At 35.9% G+C, this 23,015-nt stretch overlaps 1 protein-coding gene across 1 annotated transcript; it reads left to right on the forward strand.

Annotated features, from left to right (window-relative positions):
• Window positions 1-1,993: 1,993 nt before the first annotated feature.
• Window positions 1,994-22,253, forward strand: sptlc2a (serine palmitoyltransferase, long chain base subunit 2a). The gene is made up of 12 exons (XM_043263317.1): window positions 1,994-2,235; window positions 4,001-4,195; window positions 4,875-5,029; window positions 5,314-5,462; window positions 7,335-7,459; window positions 8,428-8,521; window positions 9,288-9,393; window positions 9,569-9,788; window positions 10,364-10,490; window positions 17,262-17,397; window positions 18,315-18,444; window positions 19,888-22,253. The coding sequence occupies exons 1-12, from the start codon at window positions 2,116-2,118 to the stop codon at window positions 20,005-20,007; spliced, it is 1,677 nt and encodes a 558-aa protein (XP_043119252.1). The 5' UTR covers window positions 1,994-2,115; the 3' UTR covers window positions 20,008-22,253.
• The last annotated feature ends 762 nt before the right edge of the window (window positions 22,254-23,015 follow it).

Consider the following 23,015-nt stretch of genomic DNA (forward strand, 5'->3'; position numbering starts at 1 on the left):
CAGATAAAATATAATATAATGTTATATACACAAATGCCTGTTAGCAAAGATCACACTATACATATTCAGGACTGGGGGGCATCAAAAGTAATAATTTAGGATAAAAAGCATCTGTCGACCACTAATGTGAATCTGAAGCACTGTGTCCCACTCAATGTCAATGGTGATTACAGCTCTGCCCGTTGTTCATTGAACCTCGCAGATGTTTTATCGCAGAATAATGACTCCAATGCATGATCCAGTTAGACTATCCCTGAGGCTTTCCTGAACTCCTATTTTCCCTGATATTTCTCCCTTCAAGTCATAGCCCGTGTATCAGTCCCATGCAGAGGGTTAATGTCTTCCACTGTCTCGTTTCGAGCTGAACATGGCAGCCATTGTTTAATGAGTAAACACAATGCAACATTATCTTGCTTGTGCAGCAAGAGATTGTGTTTTTATTTATTCATTTATATGAGTATTTATTTCCAGACTGTTCGCAAACAAGTTCAAAGCCACATCAATGTCATTGTGGGGAAAGCAGAGGGAAAGGCCTTTTAGAGAATCCTTTCTGTCTTGGTTAGAGGGCGTTCACAAGCTTTTCTCTCTGCAGAAGACACAGGGTGTGGTCTGAGAAGTGCAATGTGCTGATTCGGGCAAAATCCCGTATAGTTCTTCCTACCTAGACAAACCCCAAGACCAGTGATGTAAGAGAGACACCAACTGGCCCACAGTGTTCACTCCAGCTTTATTACAGAGTGATGTACTGTCTCAAGTTGCTTTCATGTAATAAATGCACAGACAATAAAAATGTATCTCTTTTTTTTTTGCTGTATTCGTTAGTTTCTATGTTGCACTGGGGAGTGTTATTCTCATATGAAGAACTGGTTTAAAGGTTAAAAAAAAGTCACACAAATGTCTGTTATCTCTAACAGATTTTCTAAGGTGTACTGTATTTGTAAATTAATATCATTTCAATATTGTCCATATCATTTTGTAAACGTTGTCGGTTAAACAAGACAGTACAATAAATGCTATATGCTTCCTTTTATTTATTATTTTGCTCGAAAAATGGCAGGTTACGTTATGACAACTTACCCCATATAATTTTAGCGTTAACTGAAACAAAACAACAACAAATTCCTTAAAATAAAAATATCTACAATTAACTTGAGCTAAGACACTACAGCTAAACATGTAAACCAAAAAAATATAAAAATTGCATATACATATTGTATATTTACATATTTAATTTTTTTTTAATTAATAAAAATGTCACAAATAACTAAAATTAAAAAAAGAAAATGTAAAAATAAAGACTATGAATACAAAAATTTCTAAAAGGTCTAAAAATAAACTTGAGAATTAAAAATTGAAAATTAGCTCCAGTCTCCACTTTATATAATAATAGGCTTCATTTTCTTTTCTTTTTAAAATATTATTTAATATTCAGTTAATTTTTAATTTTATATAATACAAAGTTATTGTAATAAAATAATAATATATTATGTACAGTATAATTTATAATTATATTTTGCATTAATATGACTATAAAACACGGTTTTATAGTAATTTTCTTCCATTAAGTTGAATATCCCTTATGCACGGGGAAGCAGCTTGATAGCAACATTTATAAAATTATATGTGAAAAAAAGGAAATACGTATAGTTTGGGAAATAGATGCAATCGTGAATGTGTTAATCTTGTCACGTTGCTTCTTCCTGCTTTTGTTTGCCTGAATCAAAAGCCAAGCCCAAAGACATTATCTTAGCTTGTTCACATTTTATAATTGATCTGATATCATTTGCAGCTGCGAGCATCAGACAAATATTCGAGTTATGCGGAGCCAGACAGGTGAAACACTCAAGGGTTACTAGAGTTCATTTCTTCCAGCGGCAGAAGAGAGAGGAGGACCACGCCCTTTGCTTCCCAAACCACGCCCAATATCACAACTCTGCGCTCTGATTGGTTGGCGCGACTAACGGGGCGTCCATTTCCGGTATGCGGAGGCTGGAATTTCAGGTTTCTCTCTTGTGGGTTTCAGGGTAGCGGTGACGCGCGTCGCCCTGTTCACCGACTCATTTCCATCTTTCCGTCTTCATGCATTTGATTGTATGTGTTTAGTCTTGGATAAGTATGACTGAGAGCGCGGGGACTAAAAATGAGGATTGTCATGCAGCGAATGGTGTGAAACCAGGAAGAAATGGCATGGTGAAAAACCATCATCACCATCATCAGTATCAAAAGCAGGAGAAGGTGAGGCCACATCATGCATCGAGACCTTCGAGTCGTGCATCGCTAATATGTCATATCTGCTTGTGCAATGTGTTGTACGATGAAAAGGACGAGGTATGGCAACACGCAGCAGCTGTGTTCTCAATGCTGTGTGTGCCAGGATTGTGCTCCGTTAGTGCTTGACGTGCAGTTTCGCTGTTTATGGCATGGTCACATGTGGAAAAGTAAAGTTTGACAGCCAGATGAGATGTAGACTTTCTCCTGATGATATCGTTTTATGAGCCCTGGCCATCGCAGCATCAAAAACATGAGGATGTGGCTAATGGGATATTTCCATAAGTAAAAAAAAAACTCGTCTGGATGAACTGTGCTTGTTGAACCAGAAAGTTAATTGTACAACCTCATGCTGCATTTGCGTTGATGCAAGTCAATTTGCAAGATATTAGAGTCTTAACCTTAACAACTTTTTTTGACTTCCAAAGGTTTTTAAATATAAACCAACTTTGAGAAATGGGATAAAATTAACAAGAGAAATAATGAGCCATGTTCTCAATAATATAGATATACGGATTTATGTTTAACTAAAAATAAATGATATTTAATAATTGTGATCTGTGTGTAGCTTATGTGAATATTTTCAATTATATTACTATTTAAACTAACATAAATGCGGGTACATATTAGTATATATGTTATAGAAAATATATAGTTAGATTAAGTTAATATTGTTTTGTATTAGTAAACAGTAATGTATGTACAGACAGTGGATAAAAAGTGTATCAAAATTTACTTGCATTTTGTTTTAGGACAACTTTGATGAAAGTTTTTTCTAATATAGTGTATATTATAATTTATAATCTGTAGTTTATGTATATTCTACTTTATGCCTATGTTTGATTAGTCTTTACACTTTAATGTTTTATATATTTAAACATTATTATTATTATTAGCATCGATGTTTAGTTTCTTTTACGTTTATAGATAATAAATCTATCGATGTGTATTGTATATCTAAATGCACTGAGGAAGTCAGGTCTAGATCTTGATCTCATACCAGTGTCTTGTGCGGGTGATTGTAAGCAACTCATGATTCAAGTTAAAGCTCTAGGAATTTCTGTCATGTGCCTCCTGTACTGTAAGTGTTTTGAGCGGTGAAATCGGTCAGCTTCATCTATTCCAAGATATTCTACGCTTGCTGTTGTCACGGCTTCTTTGTTTATCCAACTAAACTGTCTTGTAAGGGCCCTATCAGCTCTTTCTGTTTTGCTCAGATTCACTCTCCATTATAAAGTTCAGCAATGGCAGAGGAATACGTCTAAGTTTTGAAAAGCTGTTTTTTTTTCTTGGAAGGCGCTTTCAGCCTTGCAACTGAATGCAAAGTCGTGCTGCTGTCTTGGAGCTGGTGACAGCTCACGTGGATGTCAGTGTTGCTAGACTCTGTGGTATTTGTTAGCGGAGCATGACTAGTCACATGTGCCTGCAAATCACTGGGTTTTGAATGAACTGCTTCGTCTGTTTGGTCTAAAACTTGTGCGTGATCCCTTGGTCACCATGAGCAACAGAGTTTTCGACAATGAGAAGCCGAACTTAGAAACTGTTCAAGTTAATCTGACTTTGCAGAGTGTTTCACAGAATAAAGCTTGCCACTGTTAATGTACCAAACTAATAAAGTTACCAAAAGGAATCTGTTGTTTCTGCAAGCATTTGAATTTTATACGTCTTGTAATCAGTAACCACAGTGTGACGGTACCATGACTACATTGTTTTAATGGGTATTGCTTTACAGGTTTACCATGCTGCATGCAATGGAGAACTTTACAGCAGGCCGTTCATCGAGTCCTTTGAGGAAACTCCCATGCTGGTTGCCGTGCTCACGTACATGGGCTACGGCATCCTTACGATCTTTGGATATCTGCGGGATTTCATGAGGGAGTGGAAAATAGAAAAATGCCACATAGCCAGAGAAAGGGAGGAGCAGAAGGTAAACAACGTCATGTGTGCATAGTGGGAAAAAAGCAAATATATACACTACTGTTCAAAGTGTGTGTGTGTTTTTTTTTTTTTTTTTTTGGAAATAATTCATTTTGTTCATCGGGAAAGAAATACATTTTAAAATATTAATATACAAAAATGGTGTAACAATATTTTACAATATTCTTTAGTGTAGTTTTAATCAAATAAATGCATTAAATTCATAAAAAAACCTATAAGGGTGAAAACTTTCTGTTATCAGTAAAATGGTTTATTAAAAACATTTTCTGTGAGTTTCATGTTGTAAAGAATTTTTAAATATTAATTTCCAAAAAATGTGAAATTATTCAAGCTTGTTTTTTAAATTCTGATAAAAAAAAAAATAATAATAGATTTTTTTTCCTCCAAAAATAAAGCTGTGTAAAGCATTATAGTAAATTATTTAGTCTGAGAGGAAGAGTTTATTCTGTCAGAGGAAGGATATTGTGCAGTTTACCGTTACTGTAAAGTACTTTAGGTTGAAAGGTTGCGCTTTGTTTTTCTGTACGCCTTTTATGGATGTTATTCTTCCTAAAATACTGAATCCGTCATCTAAGTCAACCTAGCCACCGAGGAGCTGTTTTCAGGTTGTGAACAAAATATATCAAGCATGTGAATCTGTTTTTTTTCTTTCTTTCTTTTTTGTCAAGGACTTTGTTCCACTTTATCAAGACTTTGAGAATTTCTACACAAGGAATTTATACATGAGGATTCGGGACAGCTGGAACAGGCCCATTTGCAGTGTTCCTGGGGCCATGTTTGACCTTGTTGAGCGCAGTTCCAATGATTACAACTGGACCTTTGAGTAAGTAGGCCGACTCGGGCCTGAACAGGAAAACAACACCATGTATTTGACTGTTTTACCTCTCAAGATGAGAGCTGCATTAATCTAATGATTATAATATCAAGGTCACTTTCAAACCAACGTACGATAAGTTTTCAAAAGTAAAGCAGCTGGTAAAATGACTTGATTATAACCTGAAATATGAGGTGACTGAGGTTGCATGAGACTTATAATCCAGTCTAGGGTCGTCAAGGATTAGTTTTGGCTCAAACAAAATCTTACGCAAGTGTATTGTGCTCTTTCAGGTACACTGGGCGAGTGGTGAAGGATGTGATAAACCTTGGCTCGTATAATTATCTGGGCTTTGCAGAGAACACAGGCACCTGTGCCACAGCTGCTGGAGAGGTGACGGTGAAATTTGGGGTGGGCGTGGCCAGCACTAGACAGGAAATGGGTGAGTGCTTACTAACTGCTTTTTGGGAAATACTCATATTTATAAGGCACGTTTAAAAATTAAAGTGCCGCTATTATGAGTTATTAAAGGTTTTGGGAGACCGCAACAACGTGTTGACATGCATGCAAGTTTAAAAAAACACTTTAATTTGTGTTAAAATGCAATTATTTCGCCTGTTCGCCAACAAAAACTGACCCTGTATGTTTACGTTTGTAAGTTAAGTGTCCTCTAGTGGGCGTAAAATAATGACAGTGTCGTGCTGCATCTGTTGTCATGAAATGACGTAAGACTGTAGTTATTAAACAAAATGTGTGTTTTGTTTAAATGCAGCGTGTGGACGCTTTACACCAAGCTCAAGGCAATTAAAGCATATTTTAATCGGTGTAATTCGCGCGAATGAACACACCTAAACCTACCCTTTACAAAAAAACCTGCAAAATCATAAATTATGGCGCATTTACGCTTCATGTGTTATTCAAACCCATGCGTCTCATTGTATGACTGGATGCTCTACAGACTGAGCTACACAAGGGCTGAATTACATCGCAGATGAAATAGTACGAAACAGTGTAGGAGTGCAGCACTATTTTACCACTTCAATAGTGGGATCTAGTGGCAAATAATGAACTCGCATTTTCGTTCAGACCAAAGGTGAAAGACCAACAAGTGGATGGTTACATGCATCTAATGTTTGATGTCAACATGAAACGGCTTGGGATTTGTTTTAGTAACGACTCCAATGATTCAGAGTTGACTCTTTCTTTTGAGAGGCAATGATTGGACAATGAGTGGATTTAAAACTTGGCAGGATGTTTTCATTCACTTAAAATCCATTGTTTTTCGAAAGTCTCCATTTTGGAAGGTGGAAAATGCCAGAGTAGTGTAACCGTAGCAGTTTTACAACTAAAAATAAAACGTGTAAACAAGGCCTAACGATGACAAAATTTAGAACTAAAGGCCAGAAAGCGTTTTGCGTTGTGTGTAGTGGTATGTAAAATGTATCTGTTTTGAATTTATAAGATTTTATGAGGGAATTTTACCAGATAAACTGCGTAACAGCTAAAGCTAAACATGCTAGTATAAGAACTTTGGATTACACATTCTAGATGTTAGATAGTTAAAATATTGGGAAAACTGTCAGACATTGGCAGCATATTTTATGTTGGCTAAAGTAAAAGTTTTGTAGTGAAACTGAAGTTGTGATAGATCTTTTTTTTTTAATTGTGAGTCCTATATCCAAGTATAACAGATTAAAATTAGGCTGGGAGCAGGGTTGCCAGGTTTTACAATAAAACCTGGCCAATTGCTATTAAAAACTAGTCCAGTTGCATTAGTGGGTGGTCCCACGGTAAAAAACGCATTCCAGGGGTAAATATCATGTTCTTTGGGTCACTTTAAACCACAGACATGAAAAACAAGCCAAGGAAGCAGTGTTAAAGTAAATAAATTGCACAAGAAAACCGTGGAACGGGCAGCACTGGGCGGGAGGCTAGGTTTTGTCTATTGGTTGTTGATTAGATACAGGCAGATCAGTTGAATACCAGTATCCTGTTGATTGTAAGAAAAGGGCAGGTTTTAAGTGGATAGATAAAGAAAATGAAAGAAGTCTGTCGATTTCACTGAATGCTTCAGTTGTGACACTCTGATTAAGATTTGTTGTAAAAGTGAAACATATAACATTCACCAAATAATCAAATATGTATTTATAAAACAGCCAACATTTTTATTTCATGCTGGTTATTATATGGGCTTATGCGGGAGCTTTCTAGAATGACTTTACTGTCAAAGTAAACACAGGTGTTGCTTCTCTAGCTGCTATTAATAAGTGAGTGTTTGCTTGCATTAGCTGATTTATTTGTGTGATTTGCATAGGCAACCTCGATAGGCATGAAGAGTTGGAGAAACTGGCAGCGTCATTCCTGGGAGTGGAGTCGGCTATGGCTTTCGGCATGGGGTTTGCAACCAACTCGATGAACATTCCTGCGTTAGCTGGCAAGGTCTGAAGCGCTAAGCCGTTTAGTTTGCTCACTATCTCTCTTCTGCTTTGCCAGCTCCTCTGTCTCTATCTCTTGCTGTGATGAACCACCCCGACAACTCCTAAAATGCATAGGAGTGTCAGCACAGGCGGATCCCGCCTTGACCTGTCAGTGCTTGTTTAATTAATACATAAAGTTTCTAGTGTGTGAATGTTTTTCTTTTGTGGGTTTAAGCACACTGGGTGGATATGTCATATTTTATCACCGGTGAAGAGGGAGGAGATTACTGTAATGGTACAGCTAGACCACCGGTTCCAACTCAAACAGTTTGTGTAGCTCACACAATGGAATGCACACGATAAGGCATAAGTAAATGGCCACAGGAAACTCGCGCTTAGCTGCAAGTGCACCACTGAGATTTCCCAACCTCACTTCCTGTTACAGGCCAAGAGAGGTCTAGTGATTTAGCACTAAAATGCCTGACTTTCCAGAAGTGCATGATCGAAACTTATTTCAAAGGATGAGTATTATTGCGAAAGTTAAGCGCTGAAAAAACAGAAGAAAAAAAAGAAGCAAAAAGCTTTTACTCACTTTTTTTAAAAAGTTGAATTTTAAAAGCTTATAAAAAATGTAATAATTTAAAGTAGTCAGTAAGGATGTGCTTTTATTCAACCAGGATGCATTAACTATTTCAATAGGAAACAAATACTGTTCTTTTGGACTTTTTGTCAATAATAACCAAAAAAATCTAATAAATATAAGAAACATCGTGGTTATATGACTATGGACATATTAAGCATCACAACTGTTTTGAACTGTCATAATAATGAGAAATGTTATTTGAGCACCAAATCAAGCATATTAGAATGGTTACTGAAAGATCTGTCAAAATGAAGATTGGTGTAATGGCTGCAATATTTAACAATTGTTTTATGAGTAAATAAATGCATTTTCGTACAGTGATGTGACACAGTTTGTTCTGTTTGCAGGGATGTCTGATTCTCAGTGACGAGTTGAACCACGCTTCTCTGGTTCTGGGAGCCCGGCTGTCCGGCTCCACCATCCGGGTCTTTAAACACAATAGTGAGTTTACACTAACAGACACATATCTTATCTTACCATCACCATATCTGTATGTCTTCACACCCTCAGTCCTTGTTCACAGATGTTTAACAGCACAAAGGTGAAGAATGAGCATTTTGTGCAGCTTCAGTGCACACAAAGCATGACTCTGCAACTGCTTGAGTGGAAGATTGACAGACCTTGAACCATGTTAAAATCTTAAAGCTGAAGTCCTCAAGTTTATCCATTTGTATTCTGGATTGTTTTTGTGCTTGTCATTTTGGTTAATGTCCGCTCATACACCGTGAATACAAATTTTATCACTGGAAAGGTCAGCTCTCTATCGCATTTCAGCAGTGTTATTCTAAATGAATCATTTAAATTGGCAATTTGGACAGATGACTGTCAGTGATTAATAAATGAGCTTCTAAACTGATAAAGTAACTTGAGGTGAATAGGTAATGGTCATTGAAACACTTGAGTAAGATTGTAGAGGCTTGGGGGAAACTTCAGCACCGCTGATTGCTTATTACTGAAGTGCTTGAAGCAGTTTTTGCACTTTGTATGGAATTTATGTGCCATGGTTTCTTTAATTATGACAAAGGACATCGGTAACGTCTTACTAACACGAAGTGGAATACCACATGGTTTGCATGTGACTAATGAACGAAAACTTCGTCAGTAGTTTACGTCACCAATATTATGCCGTTTAATCTCTATTTTTTCATGAAAAAAGCAAATGTAGGTATTTCATCCTTGGCTAAACACTTTATTTGCTTAAATGCAGATATGCAGAGCCTGGAGAAGTTGCTCAGAGACGCTATTGTTCATGGTCAGCCTAGAACACATCGACCTTGGAAGAAAATCCTCATTCTCGTGGAGGGCATCTACAGGTGATTGAACTCTCTTGTTTACCTAGAATTTATTTCATCATTCTGTACTGCTGTGGCTTTCTCAAGTGTGGAAGATATCATCACTTGTACGTTGCTGCGTTCTTGACTGTTTAACGATCAAGTTAATTGTCACACATTTCAAAGTTTAATGTGCTCTAACCTGTTCTTTACTCAGTATGGAAGGCTCCATCATACGGCTGCCAGAAGTTATAGCCCTGAAAAAGAAGTACAAGGCCTATCTTTATCTGGATGAGGCTCACAGTATCGGGGCATTAGGACCCAACGGTCGTGGGGTGGTGGAGTATTTTGGATTGGACCCCAAAGATGTAGATGTCATGATGGGAACGTTCACAAAGAGCTTCGGTGCTGCTGGTGGATACATAGGAGGGAGGAAGGTATCAAAAAAAAGTGCCAATTTATACATTTTACGAATAATAGAGGTCCTAAAAATACCTTGTTATATACTCTATTTATGTTTTTATTTAATACAAAGGTTGGGAAAAATACACTTACCATTTTTTTAAAGAAATCTCTTAGAATCACTAAGACAACATTTATTAAAAATTACAAGTAAATACAGTAAAAAGCTATATTATTATATTGTTATAATGCGATTTAATGTACAGTCTTTACTCCTCACTTTTAATTAACTGAATGCATCTTTGTTTGTATGCATGCATGGCAACTAAAAATTGAACTGTGTACTATGGTGTGACATGAATTAAGGAAAAAAAACTTCACATACAAATAGCATGAGAAAAATGTGTCAATGTGACAGTTACAAATAGCATGAGAGAGGTTTATTTTTTATATTTTTCTTTCACACAATAGCACACAGTGATGTCAACTACCCATATACATATAGCCTATGTATATGTTTTTTAAAGAAACTAAGTTTTGAGCGATAGTGTGTAATTTCCTTACAGTCATTTGTAAAACTCATTGAGACATCTTGCTTTTTATGCTTTAGGATTTGATAGACTACCTGAGAACTCACTCTCACAGTGCGATTTACGCCACCTCTATGTCGCTTCCTGTCGTGGAGCAAATCATCACTTCTATGAAGTGCATTATGGGGAAGGATGGAACAACAATAGGTGAGTTTTACTTTATTTTGCCTACTTCATTTTAATAAGTATAGAATCTTGAGGAATCTGAAGCACCCAAAATTATTACTTGCCCTCATGCTTTTCCAGAACCATGTTATTTTATTTCATTCACAAAACTCAAAAAAGAAGGAATATTTAATAAAATGGTAGCAGTTTTTTTGCTAATGAATGTAGACTGAAGCTTTTAAGCTTTGAAAAGGAAACATAAACCGTTTTCCACATGACTTGTGTACATGTCTCACGAAGCCATACAATAGCTTTGTATGATAAAGAGGTTAATCATACAATCGTTTGTGTTTGGAATGACATGAGAGTAAATAAAGACAAAAATTGAATTTTCAGGCAATAGTCAACTGAGTGTTGTTGAGTGCACCACAAGGTGGCAGGATTGACCCAAAAATAGATAATCAGCTCGCGGGGATGTACTATGGATGGTCTTCAACATTTTGAAACTGCTTTTACATTACATGTGTACACTTATTTATCTGCCGGTTTTTTTTTTTTTTTTTAATCTGAGTGTCCTGCTAGATCTTGCAACTGAAAATTCGGGTGGCATAGATACAGATCAAGATGCCAAACATTTCAAATAAGAATGCTGTGTCACAAAGTCACAGGACAAGAGTCATCCGTTCTGTTCACAAGACGGTGTTAGGCGATATCAGCCGATGTGTGGTTTTGTTTTGTTCTTTCATCTGGCAATCAGTCGTACAGTAAACAGTTGCGTCGTCTTCCGCGTGTGATTTCCTGTTCTCCTCTGCACATCATTCACCGAAAAGTGGCCCTTTACTTCGTCAGCTCCGTTGTTCTTGTCTTTGCGTTTTATTTCATTGCGAAAAATACGATTTTTATGTTTGTTTGCTCTGTGCGCTCTGGATAAGCTTGGCTCAGAAATTGAAATAAGTGTTTCTCAAGGATCACTTTGAAGTGAGACGAGGGAGGGAAAAAAAAAAAAGATCTGTCGATGTGAGATTTTTCTTCATACAATTTCCCAGCGCTCATGAAATGAGACTGATTAGTTCAACAGCTGTACACAGACTCCGTCCAGGTAAAATATTTAGCTCGGAGTTTAAACCTCAGAAATGTGTTAACAATTACCCATGTAACTAGTGTGATCTGGCCCTTTGGTTAGACCCACCAAACTGCCTGTTTTCCCTGCTGCCACTCAATCAACGCTGGCAGCTACAACAAACAGGCTCTACCGGTCCGCCGGGTCCAGGTGAAGTGCTCAATATGACTAATATGAGTATTACTTTGCTTGGCTAAGGGCTATTTTCATCTCCTTACAAAGACTTATTGTTTCCATCATCCTTAAATATGTCTCCTGAGAACATCTTGCTGTCTCCCAGAGACTTTTCTCTTCTCCTTCACCTGCTAATGGACTTCCTGACTTTCACCAGCAGCTCACATTAATGCAGAAAAAAAACTCTTGACCTATGAGGTGATCCAACTCTAGTTTGGTTTTTATAACAATTTTTTTTTTATACAATTGTTAATTTTAAATTAATTATAGAGTGTATTTTAGTCTCTCCCCAACCAATTGAGAACAGAAAAAAAAAATAAAATATAAATAAAATATAAAAAAATAAAAAATATATATATATATATATATATATATATATATATATATATATATATATATATATATATATATATAAAACCTATTTTGCAATTTTGGGGGGAAGATTTACATGCACTCAAATTCACTATTTATCCAGAATTTGGGGCTTTTAGATGCACGCAGTAATAACAGGTTACTGATTAACCAATGACATTTATGTAGATTAACTGATATTGGAGCATCTAAGAATCAGAACAAAGGTGCACCTTAACAATCAGAGTGTTTGTGTGGGTTTGTTGGGGGTTGATGCACAAAGAAAACTAATCAAGCAAAGGTCAACTGGGAGACATCCTGTGTATCCTCATGGGAGCTGAAACTCATTCGTCCCTGCTTTCTTTGCTCCTTTCATTCTCAGATTATGCATCCAACTGCAGTCACACTTGATCTGTTTTACGCACACATTTGATTTGAAGCCTGCAGCGCTGTATCGATCTGACAAGTGACTTCAGTGTGAACAAATTGCCTCCAGCACTCATTTACTGCCAGGTTTACAATTTATATTCATAAAGTGTCATTTAATTTCTGTTGTGGCAAAACAAAGATTTCAATCCCGCTTTTTTAGCTTATGCAATTTCAAATCGTTTCAATAGTTCTCGAAGGCAATTTGACACCTACTTTCATGTGCCAAGTTTGCTTTGGATGTCATACTTGAATGTTCGCTGTACTTGAGTAATTTTATTCAGTGTAACCAATTTCATCATCAGGATGACTATGCTGTGGAATTTTTTTCGTTATATAGTTTTCATTTCACCGTGTGGTTTGTTTGCATTTGTCCTTCGTTTCTAGTTATTTCATGTTTTCCAGTTAAAATATCTAATAATCCTTAAAACAAGATCAGTGTAGATGAGAAGCAACACTGTGCACAATATAAGACCTGTTTTTAGAGAGTGCATATTTAATATTTAATATAATTGTATTCTATTTAATTAAATTTCACTGTATAAAACAAGAGAAAAAGTCTGCAAAAACGCTTATCTTTAAAATATGGTCTATTAAAACAACTCTTAAAATTACTTGAAGCAACAGTGCATAAAACAGCATCTTATTTTAAGGATTTTTTGACAATTTTACTGGAAAACAAGCCAATCATAAACTCATCAGGTTATTTTTTTCAGTTCAGTGAGTTTTTTTTTTTTTATCCTGGACTGGCCTACGTTTTCAATTCATTTATTGTTTCTGAATACAGATGCAGATGCTTTCACGGTCTAGTGGTTTCACAGTCCGACGTGTCCTTGGCCTGAAGGGAAATAAAGTTTTCTTTTGATCAGATCTGGCTTTCAAACCATCCAGAACTCCTGGCGTCCCCACACAAACAAGCAGATAAGAAATATTCCTGGCCTTGCTTGTTCTCAGGGGAAAATGAGAATTTGTAAGATTTTGCCTCGTAAATCAGAGTAGTTACACAAGTTGGCATTTTTATCTTTTTGTGGTGTGTGGTGATGAGCATGCCTGATCTCATTGTTAAGCCTGGTTACTTCTCTTTACACACAAGCGGACTTGACAAACACTTCATCTTTGTCTCGAGGTGTTGACTTGCTCTCTGAGAGAGGGCAGATACACATGTTTTCGGTGTGAGAATGTTTACCCACACCCCCTTAAAGCAGGGTAATGGATTGTTATTCCAGATGTTGTGATATGCTTCTGTTTCTTTGACACTTCCATTGTTGTGCAATTATTTAAACATACCTAACTACCCTAACCAACATCCATCATTCAACGACTAGAGCTGCTGCATCTAATTGTTACTGAAAGTTAACAATGGATTTCATTATTGACTTGTAGACACGGTAGCACCATATTTTATAAATATTTTTTATAAAAAATATAGGATGTGCATTACCATTTTAAAAGTTTGGTGTCTCAAATTTTTTAAAGTTTATTTAAGAGGCTACTTAAACTTACCAAGGCTGCATTTATCTGATCAAAGGTAACGTTATCTATATTATCGTATATTATCGTACATTTCATTCTGTGTTTTCAGCATCACTCCTCCAGTCTTCAGCGTCACATGATCCTTCAGAATTGGTGCAGAAACATTTGTTGTTTATAAATAGTTTTTTTTTTTTTTTTTTTTTTTTTTTATTTCAACATTTTTTGTGGAAACCGAAATTCGTAGTTCTCGAATGAATAGACATTAACTACAAATGTCTATTAACTTTTGTTAATTGAATGTGTCCTTGCTTAAATACACGTTTAGTTTCTAAAAAAAAAAAATCTTAACTGACCCCAAATTGGAATGTAAATGTAAAACATCTCTTGAATTCACAGGAAAAGCGATGTTACTGATCAGAAGATTGAATGTGGATGAATGCGAAATGAATCAACCCATAAAAGGGTGTAAAAACCCCCCTTTCACTTTCCGCTGACTTGGACTTCAGCATCAGGACAGCTGCTAGCTCGTGAGCGCCATTGCAGCCCATGAGTGATTGAGGCCACAGATTTGAGCCTGGAAGGAGCTGCTTTGCTTCCTGTTGCCCTTCTCCAGAGAGGTCCTCGTAAGGGGCTAGGAGGCTTTCGGCACGTCAGCCGCCCTCAACTCCTGGTGCTTTTACTTATCTCCTCCCTTCAGATGAAAAGGAAGTGAGGAGGAACTGGCGTTTCAAAAAAGGGAAACAGTCCCCACATCTGGAAGCTCTTTTGGTCCCTTTCGCTGCCTCCCTCGCTCCAGATCCTCCAGCTTTGGGTCTGGAAGAAGTTAGCGGGGGTGTGCGTTGTGAAACTAGCTGTTGAAAAGGTACCCCAGAAAGATTTACTTTGGAGACTCATGCTCCACCTCGGTGCACTCGCCCTCCCCCAAGGCCCTGGCTCGCTATCTCAATGGCCCAATGTTGGGCAGCTTGAACTTCCGTTAATGGCTATTGCTTTCAGATGCTCATTTTCATACGGTTGTTCACCTGTAGATGATCGATTGTCTGTAGCCATTTCTACAGGTTTCCTAATTGTTAGGGCTGTCAAACAAAAAAGCCTCGATTTGGCTCCTTGTCTTCAAGAGTCATCCAGCTTCTTGAAGTTGCTGCTGGAATGTGTTATGGAATGTTTCATTTTGAATATCCAGAGCATTTAAACTGGAAAAAAAACAAGGTTTAGCATTGAATAATTTACTCACACTGCAATTAAAAAGTTTGTAGTCGGTTTAAAAAAAAGTTTTTAAAAGAAAAAAATGTACTATAATTAAAACATTTCTATTTTAATACATTATATAATATATTCCTGTGATGGCAAAATTGAATTTTCAGCATCAAAATTCACTTCAGTCTTTAAAGTCACATGATTCTTCAAAAATCATTTTAATATACTGATTTGCTGCTTTGGTGAAACATTTTATGTGATTATGAATGTTGAAAATAGACATGCTGCTTAATATTTTTTGTGAAAACTGGCGACATATTTTTATAGGATTCTTTGAGGTAATGAAAAGTATTTAATTAATAAAGTAATAAAAAAAATTCTGAAACCATTTTTTTATACTGTAAATATCTTTACTTATTAAAAAAACATTTAAATGTATCCTTTCTGTATCAAAGTATTTAAAATATACTCTAAACAGTACATTAGTGTTTAACTTGGATTGCAATATTTTAAATGGTTTTAATGTCACGGCTGTATGATTTTTTCCAAAATACATGAATGTTGGTATGAATCAAAAGACGGTTATTAATGTCATTAACCTTCTGTGGAAAACAAAAGTTGTCCAGTGTAGTTTTGGATCCCAATGGCTTGCATCGTATGGACAAAAACAGTTCAAATATTCTTTACAATGTATTCTTTAGTGACTTTACTGAAGAAATAAATCAAGCAAGATTAAAATGACATGAATGTGTATAAATGATGACGGTATTTCATTTTTGGCTAAGCAGGTGATACTCTGAAGATTTGATCTGAACATTTAGAGTAGCGCTATTTTAGTCGGGCAAGGGACCAATGGGAAGCACCATGCAACTTGGCTTCCAGGGTGTTTAACGTTACACATTGGCCAGGCTTAATTTCCTTACCATGGAGCGGCTGACCCGGTCATGACTTGTGGACCTGCTTTATCTGTCAGTGGCCAATTTACATCGGGGGATTGAGGAAGGAGTCCTGTTTCACAGCCGGTCAAGTCTCCTTTCACAAGGGCTCATCGGTTGGAACCTCAATGGAGACCAGGCCGAATCGTTCAACTCTGGGATCCCTTCTTTCTTCACGACCCTTGTTTTGCAAAACCACTGAAAAGCAGAACATTACAAGGCCAGACAGAATGTCAAGTCATAACAGTACAGCAACTTTTTCAGGAACTTGTAGTTTTCTCGCCCTGCAGTCATGGCAAATATGACAATTGCTATTGTCATCTTTGGCGTCTGGATGACACCGGGGTGAGACGTTGTCACCGAGCAGGAAATTCCTCTGTTCAAGCTTTTAGCATGCTTGGAATGTTTGACGAAGCAGAACCGAGGCTTTCAGAAATGTAAGACCTTTAGCGTGGCTCTCAGATCACTGCGGTGGATTGAGTGTTTTAAGAGCTCCATTGACGTGGATCGCTAAGCAATCCTCCCCCAAGGAATATACATCCTGCTTAAAGAGGGAGCTGCTGAAAAATCAAGACACTACTTTTCCTGTTTTTGTCAGGATTATAGGAACAATGATTGTTTGTAGTACAATTCTCATTACTGTATACTTCTCCCACACCAGTCTTCTGTTAACCTGCAGCACCAGGTTTTTTTGGGTGTTTTTTTAGCCAGCCGAATAAAATCTTTCTGCCATCAGACGTTAAGCTTTGATGGATCTGATTTGTGCACTTTTAGAGTATAGAAAGTAAACATCTGATATGTTTTCTGTCTGCAAAGGGCATGTGCCTTGGTCGTATGACAGGAGAAAGTTAAAACGTGCTTTGAAATCAGCAGGTATTAAATATTTCTTCTTGAACATTTTTTAGATCTACCGATCGTGGAGGTTTAAGTTGAAAGTTTATAGCTCAGGTGGTCGACTTTTCTAGTATCTGAAGGTAATGAGTTTTGTGGCTTGGTGAATTTTAATTGTCTGATCGCATGAAAGGCTGTGGAAAAAGATGCAGAGTGCCAGATGACAGAATCACTTTTTTTTTTTTTTTTTTTTTTCTTTTCATGAAAACTTCAGCTTAATGGTTTGGGTGTGTTTCTTGGTTTCAGGCCGTTCACGTATCCAGCGGTTGGCTGAAAACACAGTCTATTTCCGTAGGAGACTGCGGGAGATGGGATTCATCATCTATGGCAACAATGACTCACCTGTGGTACCCATGATGCTCTACATGCCCGCCAAAATCGGGTTAGTTTTTTTTTTCTCTCTTTCTTTACAATTTCTTAGCATACTAATGCATGCTAATATCCTACAAGTTAAATATGTTCACACAAAAATCCCACAAAGCTTATGTGCTATATTGTACTTTTTTTATTGTACTTATTTTGTTACGTATTTTAGTGTTTCAAAGCCTCATGATATCTTTGTATGCAGCTCTGAAAATCAAATATAATGTATGATTTGTAATGATTTGAATTTAAGTCTGTCCTTCAGTTAAAGAATTACTTTATTAATCCTTTACAGCATTCTTTCTTTGTATTCTAGTGTTATTTTAGTATTATTTATACACTATTATATAATTATAATTTTATTTTATTAATGTTTTGAGTTGGATTATATATTTATATACAAATGTTTAAAAAAATCTGGATTCCAAAGGGTGAAAAAAATCTAAATATTAAGAAAAGCTGTCCAAATTTGTTCTTAGCAATGCGCATTAATGTACGGATTAATGTAATTAAAATGTACGGTAGGAAATTGACAAAATATCTTTACTTGTAATATCCAAGTAATTTTTGGCATAAAAGAAAAATGTATAATTTTGACACATACAGTGTATTTTATTTTATTTTATTTCACCCCTATTTCAATTTTGTTGTTGTTTTTAACCACATACTGGATTAAAATGACATCAGGGTGAATAAATAATGACTGAATTTCCATTTGTAGGTGAAGTAATACTCTCAAAAATATATATTTTTTTTTGTTTAACAAGGTTTCAGGTCTATAAACGTCCAAATAACTCCAAATGGATTACACTCATAATAGATTCATAATAGTCCCTCATAATAGAACAAAAACAAGCGAATAAGGGAAAGCTTAGTTTGGAAAGAACTTCTTACATGTTTTCATGAAAATGGATGAGGTTGTGTCTGTGTTTCCAGGGCGTTTGGTCGGGAGATGTTGAAGAGAAACATTGGAGTAGTGGTGGTGGGCTTCCCAGCCACGCCGATCATAGAGTCCAGAGCCCGCTTCTGTATCTCTGCTGCCCACACCAAGGAAATGCTGGACAGGGTAACTACTCGTTTTCTCGCCACAGAGAGTACATCCAATAATTTAGATCACTTCAAAGCAGCATTGTACCCTTTTTACTAGGCTTTGTTTCTCATGCCATAAATTTTAGTGTTTACAATGGAATATGTTGACTTAATGGAAAAAAACCATGAGCCTACATGGCATACTGATGTTAAAGTCGAAGTACAGAGCACCATAGGGTGAGTTGGGATGAAATGTGCTTTACATTTCAAGAAGGGAGACTTTGAACAGGAATTAGACCAGAAACTTCTGTCGTGTCTGTCCGTCAAGTTCAACCCCCCGTATATCAATCTTCTGAAATATAGTACTTCAAACCTGATACAACTTTTATGTTTGAAAATAATCACTGTCTAAAGAATTCCAGGCTCCTCCTCGAACTGTCCTGCGCTATAAATTAATGCAGGTCTGGACTGAGGCCGCCGTTGAGGGGTTTACATAAGCAGCGCCTGCCACAGGGGTCTGAGCTGGCAGCAGATCAAAGAGCATCTTAATCTGCCTCCCCAAGGACACTTTGATTTAACTATGCTGAAAAGCACACCGGCCGTCAGCCCCCCTCCCCATGCTTAAGAAAACACTGTGCACTTTGATGTGACCAGTTATCACGTCAACACATTTTTCAGTGTCCTTCTGACATGTTTTCTTGCGTTTCTTCCATTGCTGAATAGCTAAGATTATGTGCATGACAACAGTTTAAAGGTTTTAGGGCTCAACAGTTTCATGAAACAATACATCACAATATGTCTATCCATATTATTATTAGTATTATTAGTATTAGTATTTTTGTTTAATTCAGTGTCCTTCTATCTTTTTTGATGCATATATATATATATATATATATATATATATATATATATATATATATATATATATATATAAATATAAATATATATATATATAATATAAATTAAATTAAATAAAAGTTTAAATGTAAAAGACCTTATATTTTAATATAAGAAGTTTAAATGTAAAAGACCTTATATATGCATATGTATGTATGTATCATATCATATCATAGTTCATAGTATTTTTTTTATTTTTTTAATTTTTCAGAGAAACCATCAAAATGTTTAATGCAGAAAGTAAAATTCCTCTCTGTTTTTTACACTATTTTCACTAACAAACACGCATATAATTGACATTTAAAAATAAATGTTCAATAGTTTTGAGCATTTATAGTTTCTTTTGTTTGTCTGTTTTTTTACATTGTTGCTCGGTTACAAATAAACATGTAGGTAACATTTGTATATCTCAATTCTGCCTAGTGCATATAGACTACTTCTAAATTCTACTAGCATCGCCACGACTATATTATATCAAACTTTTAAAGCACCGCATGGTAGGTGGCAGCTGCTTCTCAGCATTAGCATGTTATGACTTACATGTGTAACCATGAAAGTAATGGAGCATGATGATTGTTTTCAGGCGCTGAATGTGATCAGTGAAGTAGGCGATCTGCTGCAGCTGAAGTATTCGCGGCACAAAGTTCTTCCATCATTGGACCGGCCCTTTGACGAGACCACATATGAGGAGAACGAAGAGTGACGTACTTCTTATCTGAACCAAATGTGCACTGCTCATCTTCTGCTCTCCGAAAGGAAGCAGCGAACCACTTAATAAATATAACTTTTTTTAAACTTAGGTATATCATCTTTATTTTAACACATGAAGCTCTGAACAAAAACAAAACACTGATGCTTTTAGTAAGAAAAAAATGCTCACTTCCCAGTTTCCTCTGCTGCATTTGTCACCTCAGATTCATTTTGACATGAGGTTTGGGATCTGTTTTTAAGTCGTTGTGGCATTCGTTTATGGAAATTAATACTTTGATTTTTCTCTGCTAGCCACAGGAGGCTTTGAGCTGCTTGGGTACTTGCTAAAGCCATATGTCACTGCAGCCTTCAAAACCGTTTTTGTGTACAAAAACCATTGAGAGGTTGTTTTTTTTTTCTTCTCTAGTAAGTGAGAACAGACTGGCAACGAACCCATAATTTCCGAGGATCCTGACCTATGAAAGGAATTACAGGTTCTTCTTATTGCATTGTCAGTACATTCACTGTGTTACCTAAATCAAACTCCAAAACCTCCACAACTTGGCTCTCTAGTTGTTGTTTCCACAGATTTTGACTTGCGGCCAGCTCTGGTGTCTTGCTTCAATCTGGCTATCGTTTTTCTTATGTTACCAGGATATTTATTTTTTCATCGTGATACAAATCGCGGAGGGCGATGTTGGTTATGTCTAGGTAGAAACAAGCATATTTATCAAATTTTCACCTCTAAAGAAACTTGGATGCTGATTACATGCATTATCTCCAAAGCTGCGGCACAGGTTCCAAAATCTTGTAGAAACTTGACATTTTAAAAAGATTTGTTCACCCAAAAATGAAATGTGGTGAAAGTTGACTTTCCTTTAGGCCGTTCAAGATGTGGATGAGTTTCTTTGTCGAATTTTAGGATGTCACTTGCTTGGATCCTCTGCAGTGAATGGGTGCCGTCAGAATGAGAGTCCAAACTGCTGATAAAAATTGCAATAATCCACATGAAATCATCAATTAATCTGTATTGAAAAGCAAAAAGCTGTCTGTTTTATTAAGCTTTCAAGCTACAATATGTGTCCTCTATTGATAAAACGTTTCATTTAGTCCATCCCATCAAAATCCACCAACATATGCGTTCAGAACCGTTTTCGCTTAAAAGCTGCTTGATCTGTGTGTATTTTTCTCCTGATTAATTTTTTTACTGCAAGGCAATATTATGGACTATTTAACGTTAAATATATTACAAACTTGTTGCTTTTTGATGCACAACATTAATTGCACTCTCGTACTGACGGCACCTATTCACTGCAGATGACACAAGTGATGTAATGCCAAATGTCTCCTAATGCTAATGTTCTGATGAAGAAACGAACTCATCTACAGCTTGAATGGCCTGAATGTGAGTAAATTATAATTTTCCTTGCAACTATTTTTAATAGTGACTTATTCGTGTATGAGTGCAATGCCATGAATAACTAATAAGTTCTCTTTAGCTTATGATTTGCAAAGCCTTTAAACACTTTCCAGAATTCATTTCTTTTCACAGTTATGTATATGTTTCTTTATTGTACATATTTATTTATTATTCATGTTTCATATCTTTTATTGTTTGGAGAAGTGTACTTTTAATCATCAACGGCAGCTCCAGATATCCTCATATGCACATGCATGATGTGCATGCTCTCAGTGTGCATACTACTGATGAGTATTTTTATATCATTTTAATATTCCCAGCAAAGCATGTGGGATGTAATCACTGAATCTGCTGGTTTATGACGCTTTAAAGGTGCTGAAATGTACACTCTTTGTTCTGTTTTGTGGCTTCTGTTTCTTTGGTCCTGTGGGGTAGTGCGTTCTCCCATATATTTAATTTAGTGCAAGTCTTTTACAACATCAAAATCCAGGGATATTTCTTTTAAAACTTTTCCTTTTTTAACCGGTGTTGCTTTATTTGCAACCAGAAGAGAGTTTTAAAAAGTTTTAAAAAAGCTAAAGATGGAAACAATCATATTTTTGTCTTGATAATATAAAAACTGACATGTAAGAAAGATTAATCCAACTACAAAGACTTCTTGTTCAAATAAAACACAAGCTTTACCAGTACATTCACTGTATGTGTTCTAATATGACTTTGCTGCCTGTAGTGCATACTGTTTTTCAGACCTACTTTTGAATCAAAGTACACTGTGGGCTTCATCAGTTCAGGAGTTGTTCGACTCCTCTAAGGAAATTAAATTACTATGACTAAATGTATTGTTAAGGTCTTTTGTGTTCTTTTCTCACTTTACACATTTCTATACTGTCCCGACCTGCTTCACAATTAAATTATATTAGTAATCCAGTGGCTGCTAGATTACACATGTGATAGTTCTGAATTAATACCTCAGAGGACTTCCTATAAATGACCGCAAGACCACATTAGAGGAAACATACTGTACATATTAAGCTTCTTGGAACTGATTGCTGGCAAAGCTTCAATTTATACAATTCACATAGTAATAAATGTATTTTATACTATTTATTCTCAAAAATCAATAAAAAAGTAAAGTAAAAATAAAATACACACACATGAACACACACACACACACACACACACACACACACATATATATATATATATATATATATATATATATATTTGTTCACAAATATAAAAACAGCAATATTGTGAAATATGAATAAATATATATTTAGATGTAATTTAAAACTAATGTTGTTTTATTTTTCAATGGTACAAACATGAAACATTTATTATTATTACGTGAAAACCGTGATACACCATGAAATATTTACCATTTATTAAACCATTATTTACACAATTTATTAAGTTATATACACCATTTATTATCATCATTTCATTATTTTAAACAGAAATGTTTTGTAACAAACTACATTTTTAATGCATCCTCGCTGAATGAAGATATTTACTTGGATTTTTAAATTCAATATAATGCCTCCTTGCGGTCTTTCAAAATAATAAAAAAAATAGAGGGTATACAAATCTAAAATAAACAA

This window comes from Puntigrus tetrazona, chromosome 17 (assembly GCF_018831695.1).
Source record: "Puntigrus tetrazona isolate hp1 chromosome 17, ASM1883169v1, whole genome shotgun sequence".
NCBI lineage: Eukaryota > Metazoa > Chordata > Actinopteri > Cypriniformes > Cyprinidae > Puntigrus > Puntigrus tetrazona.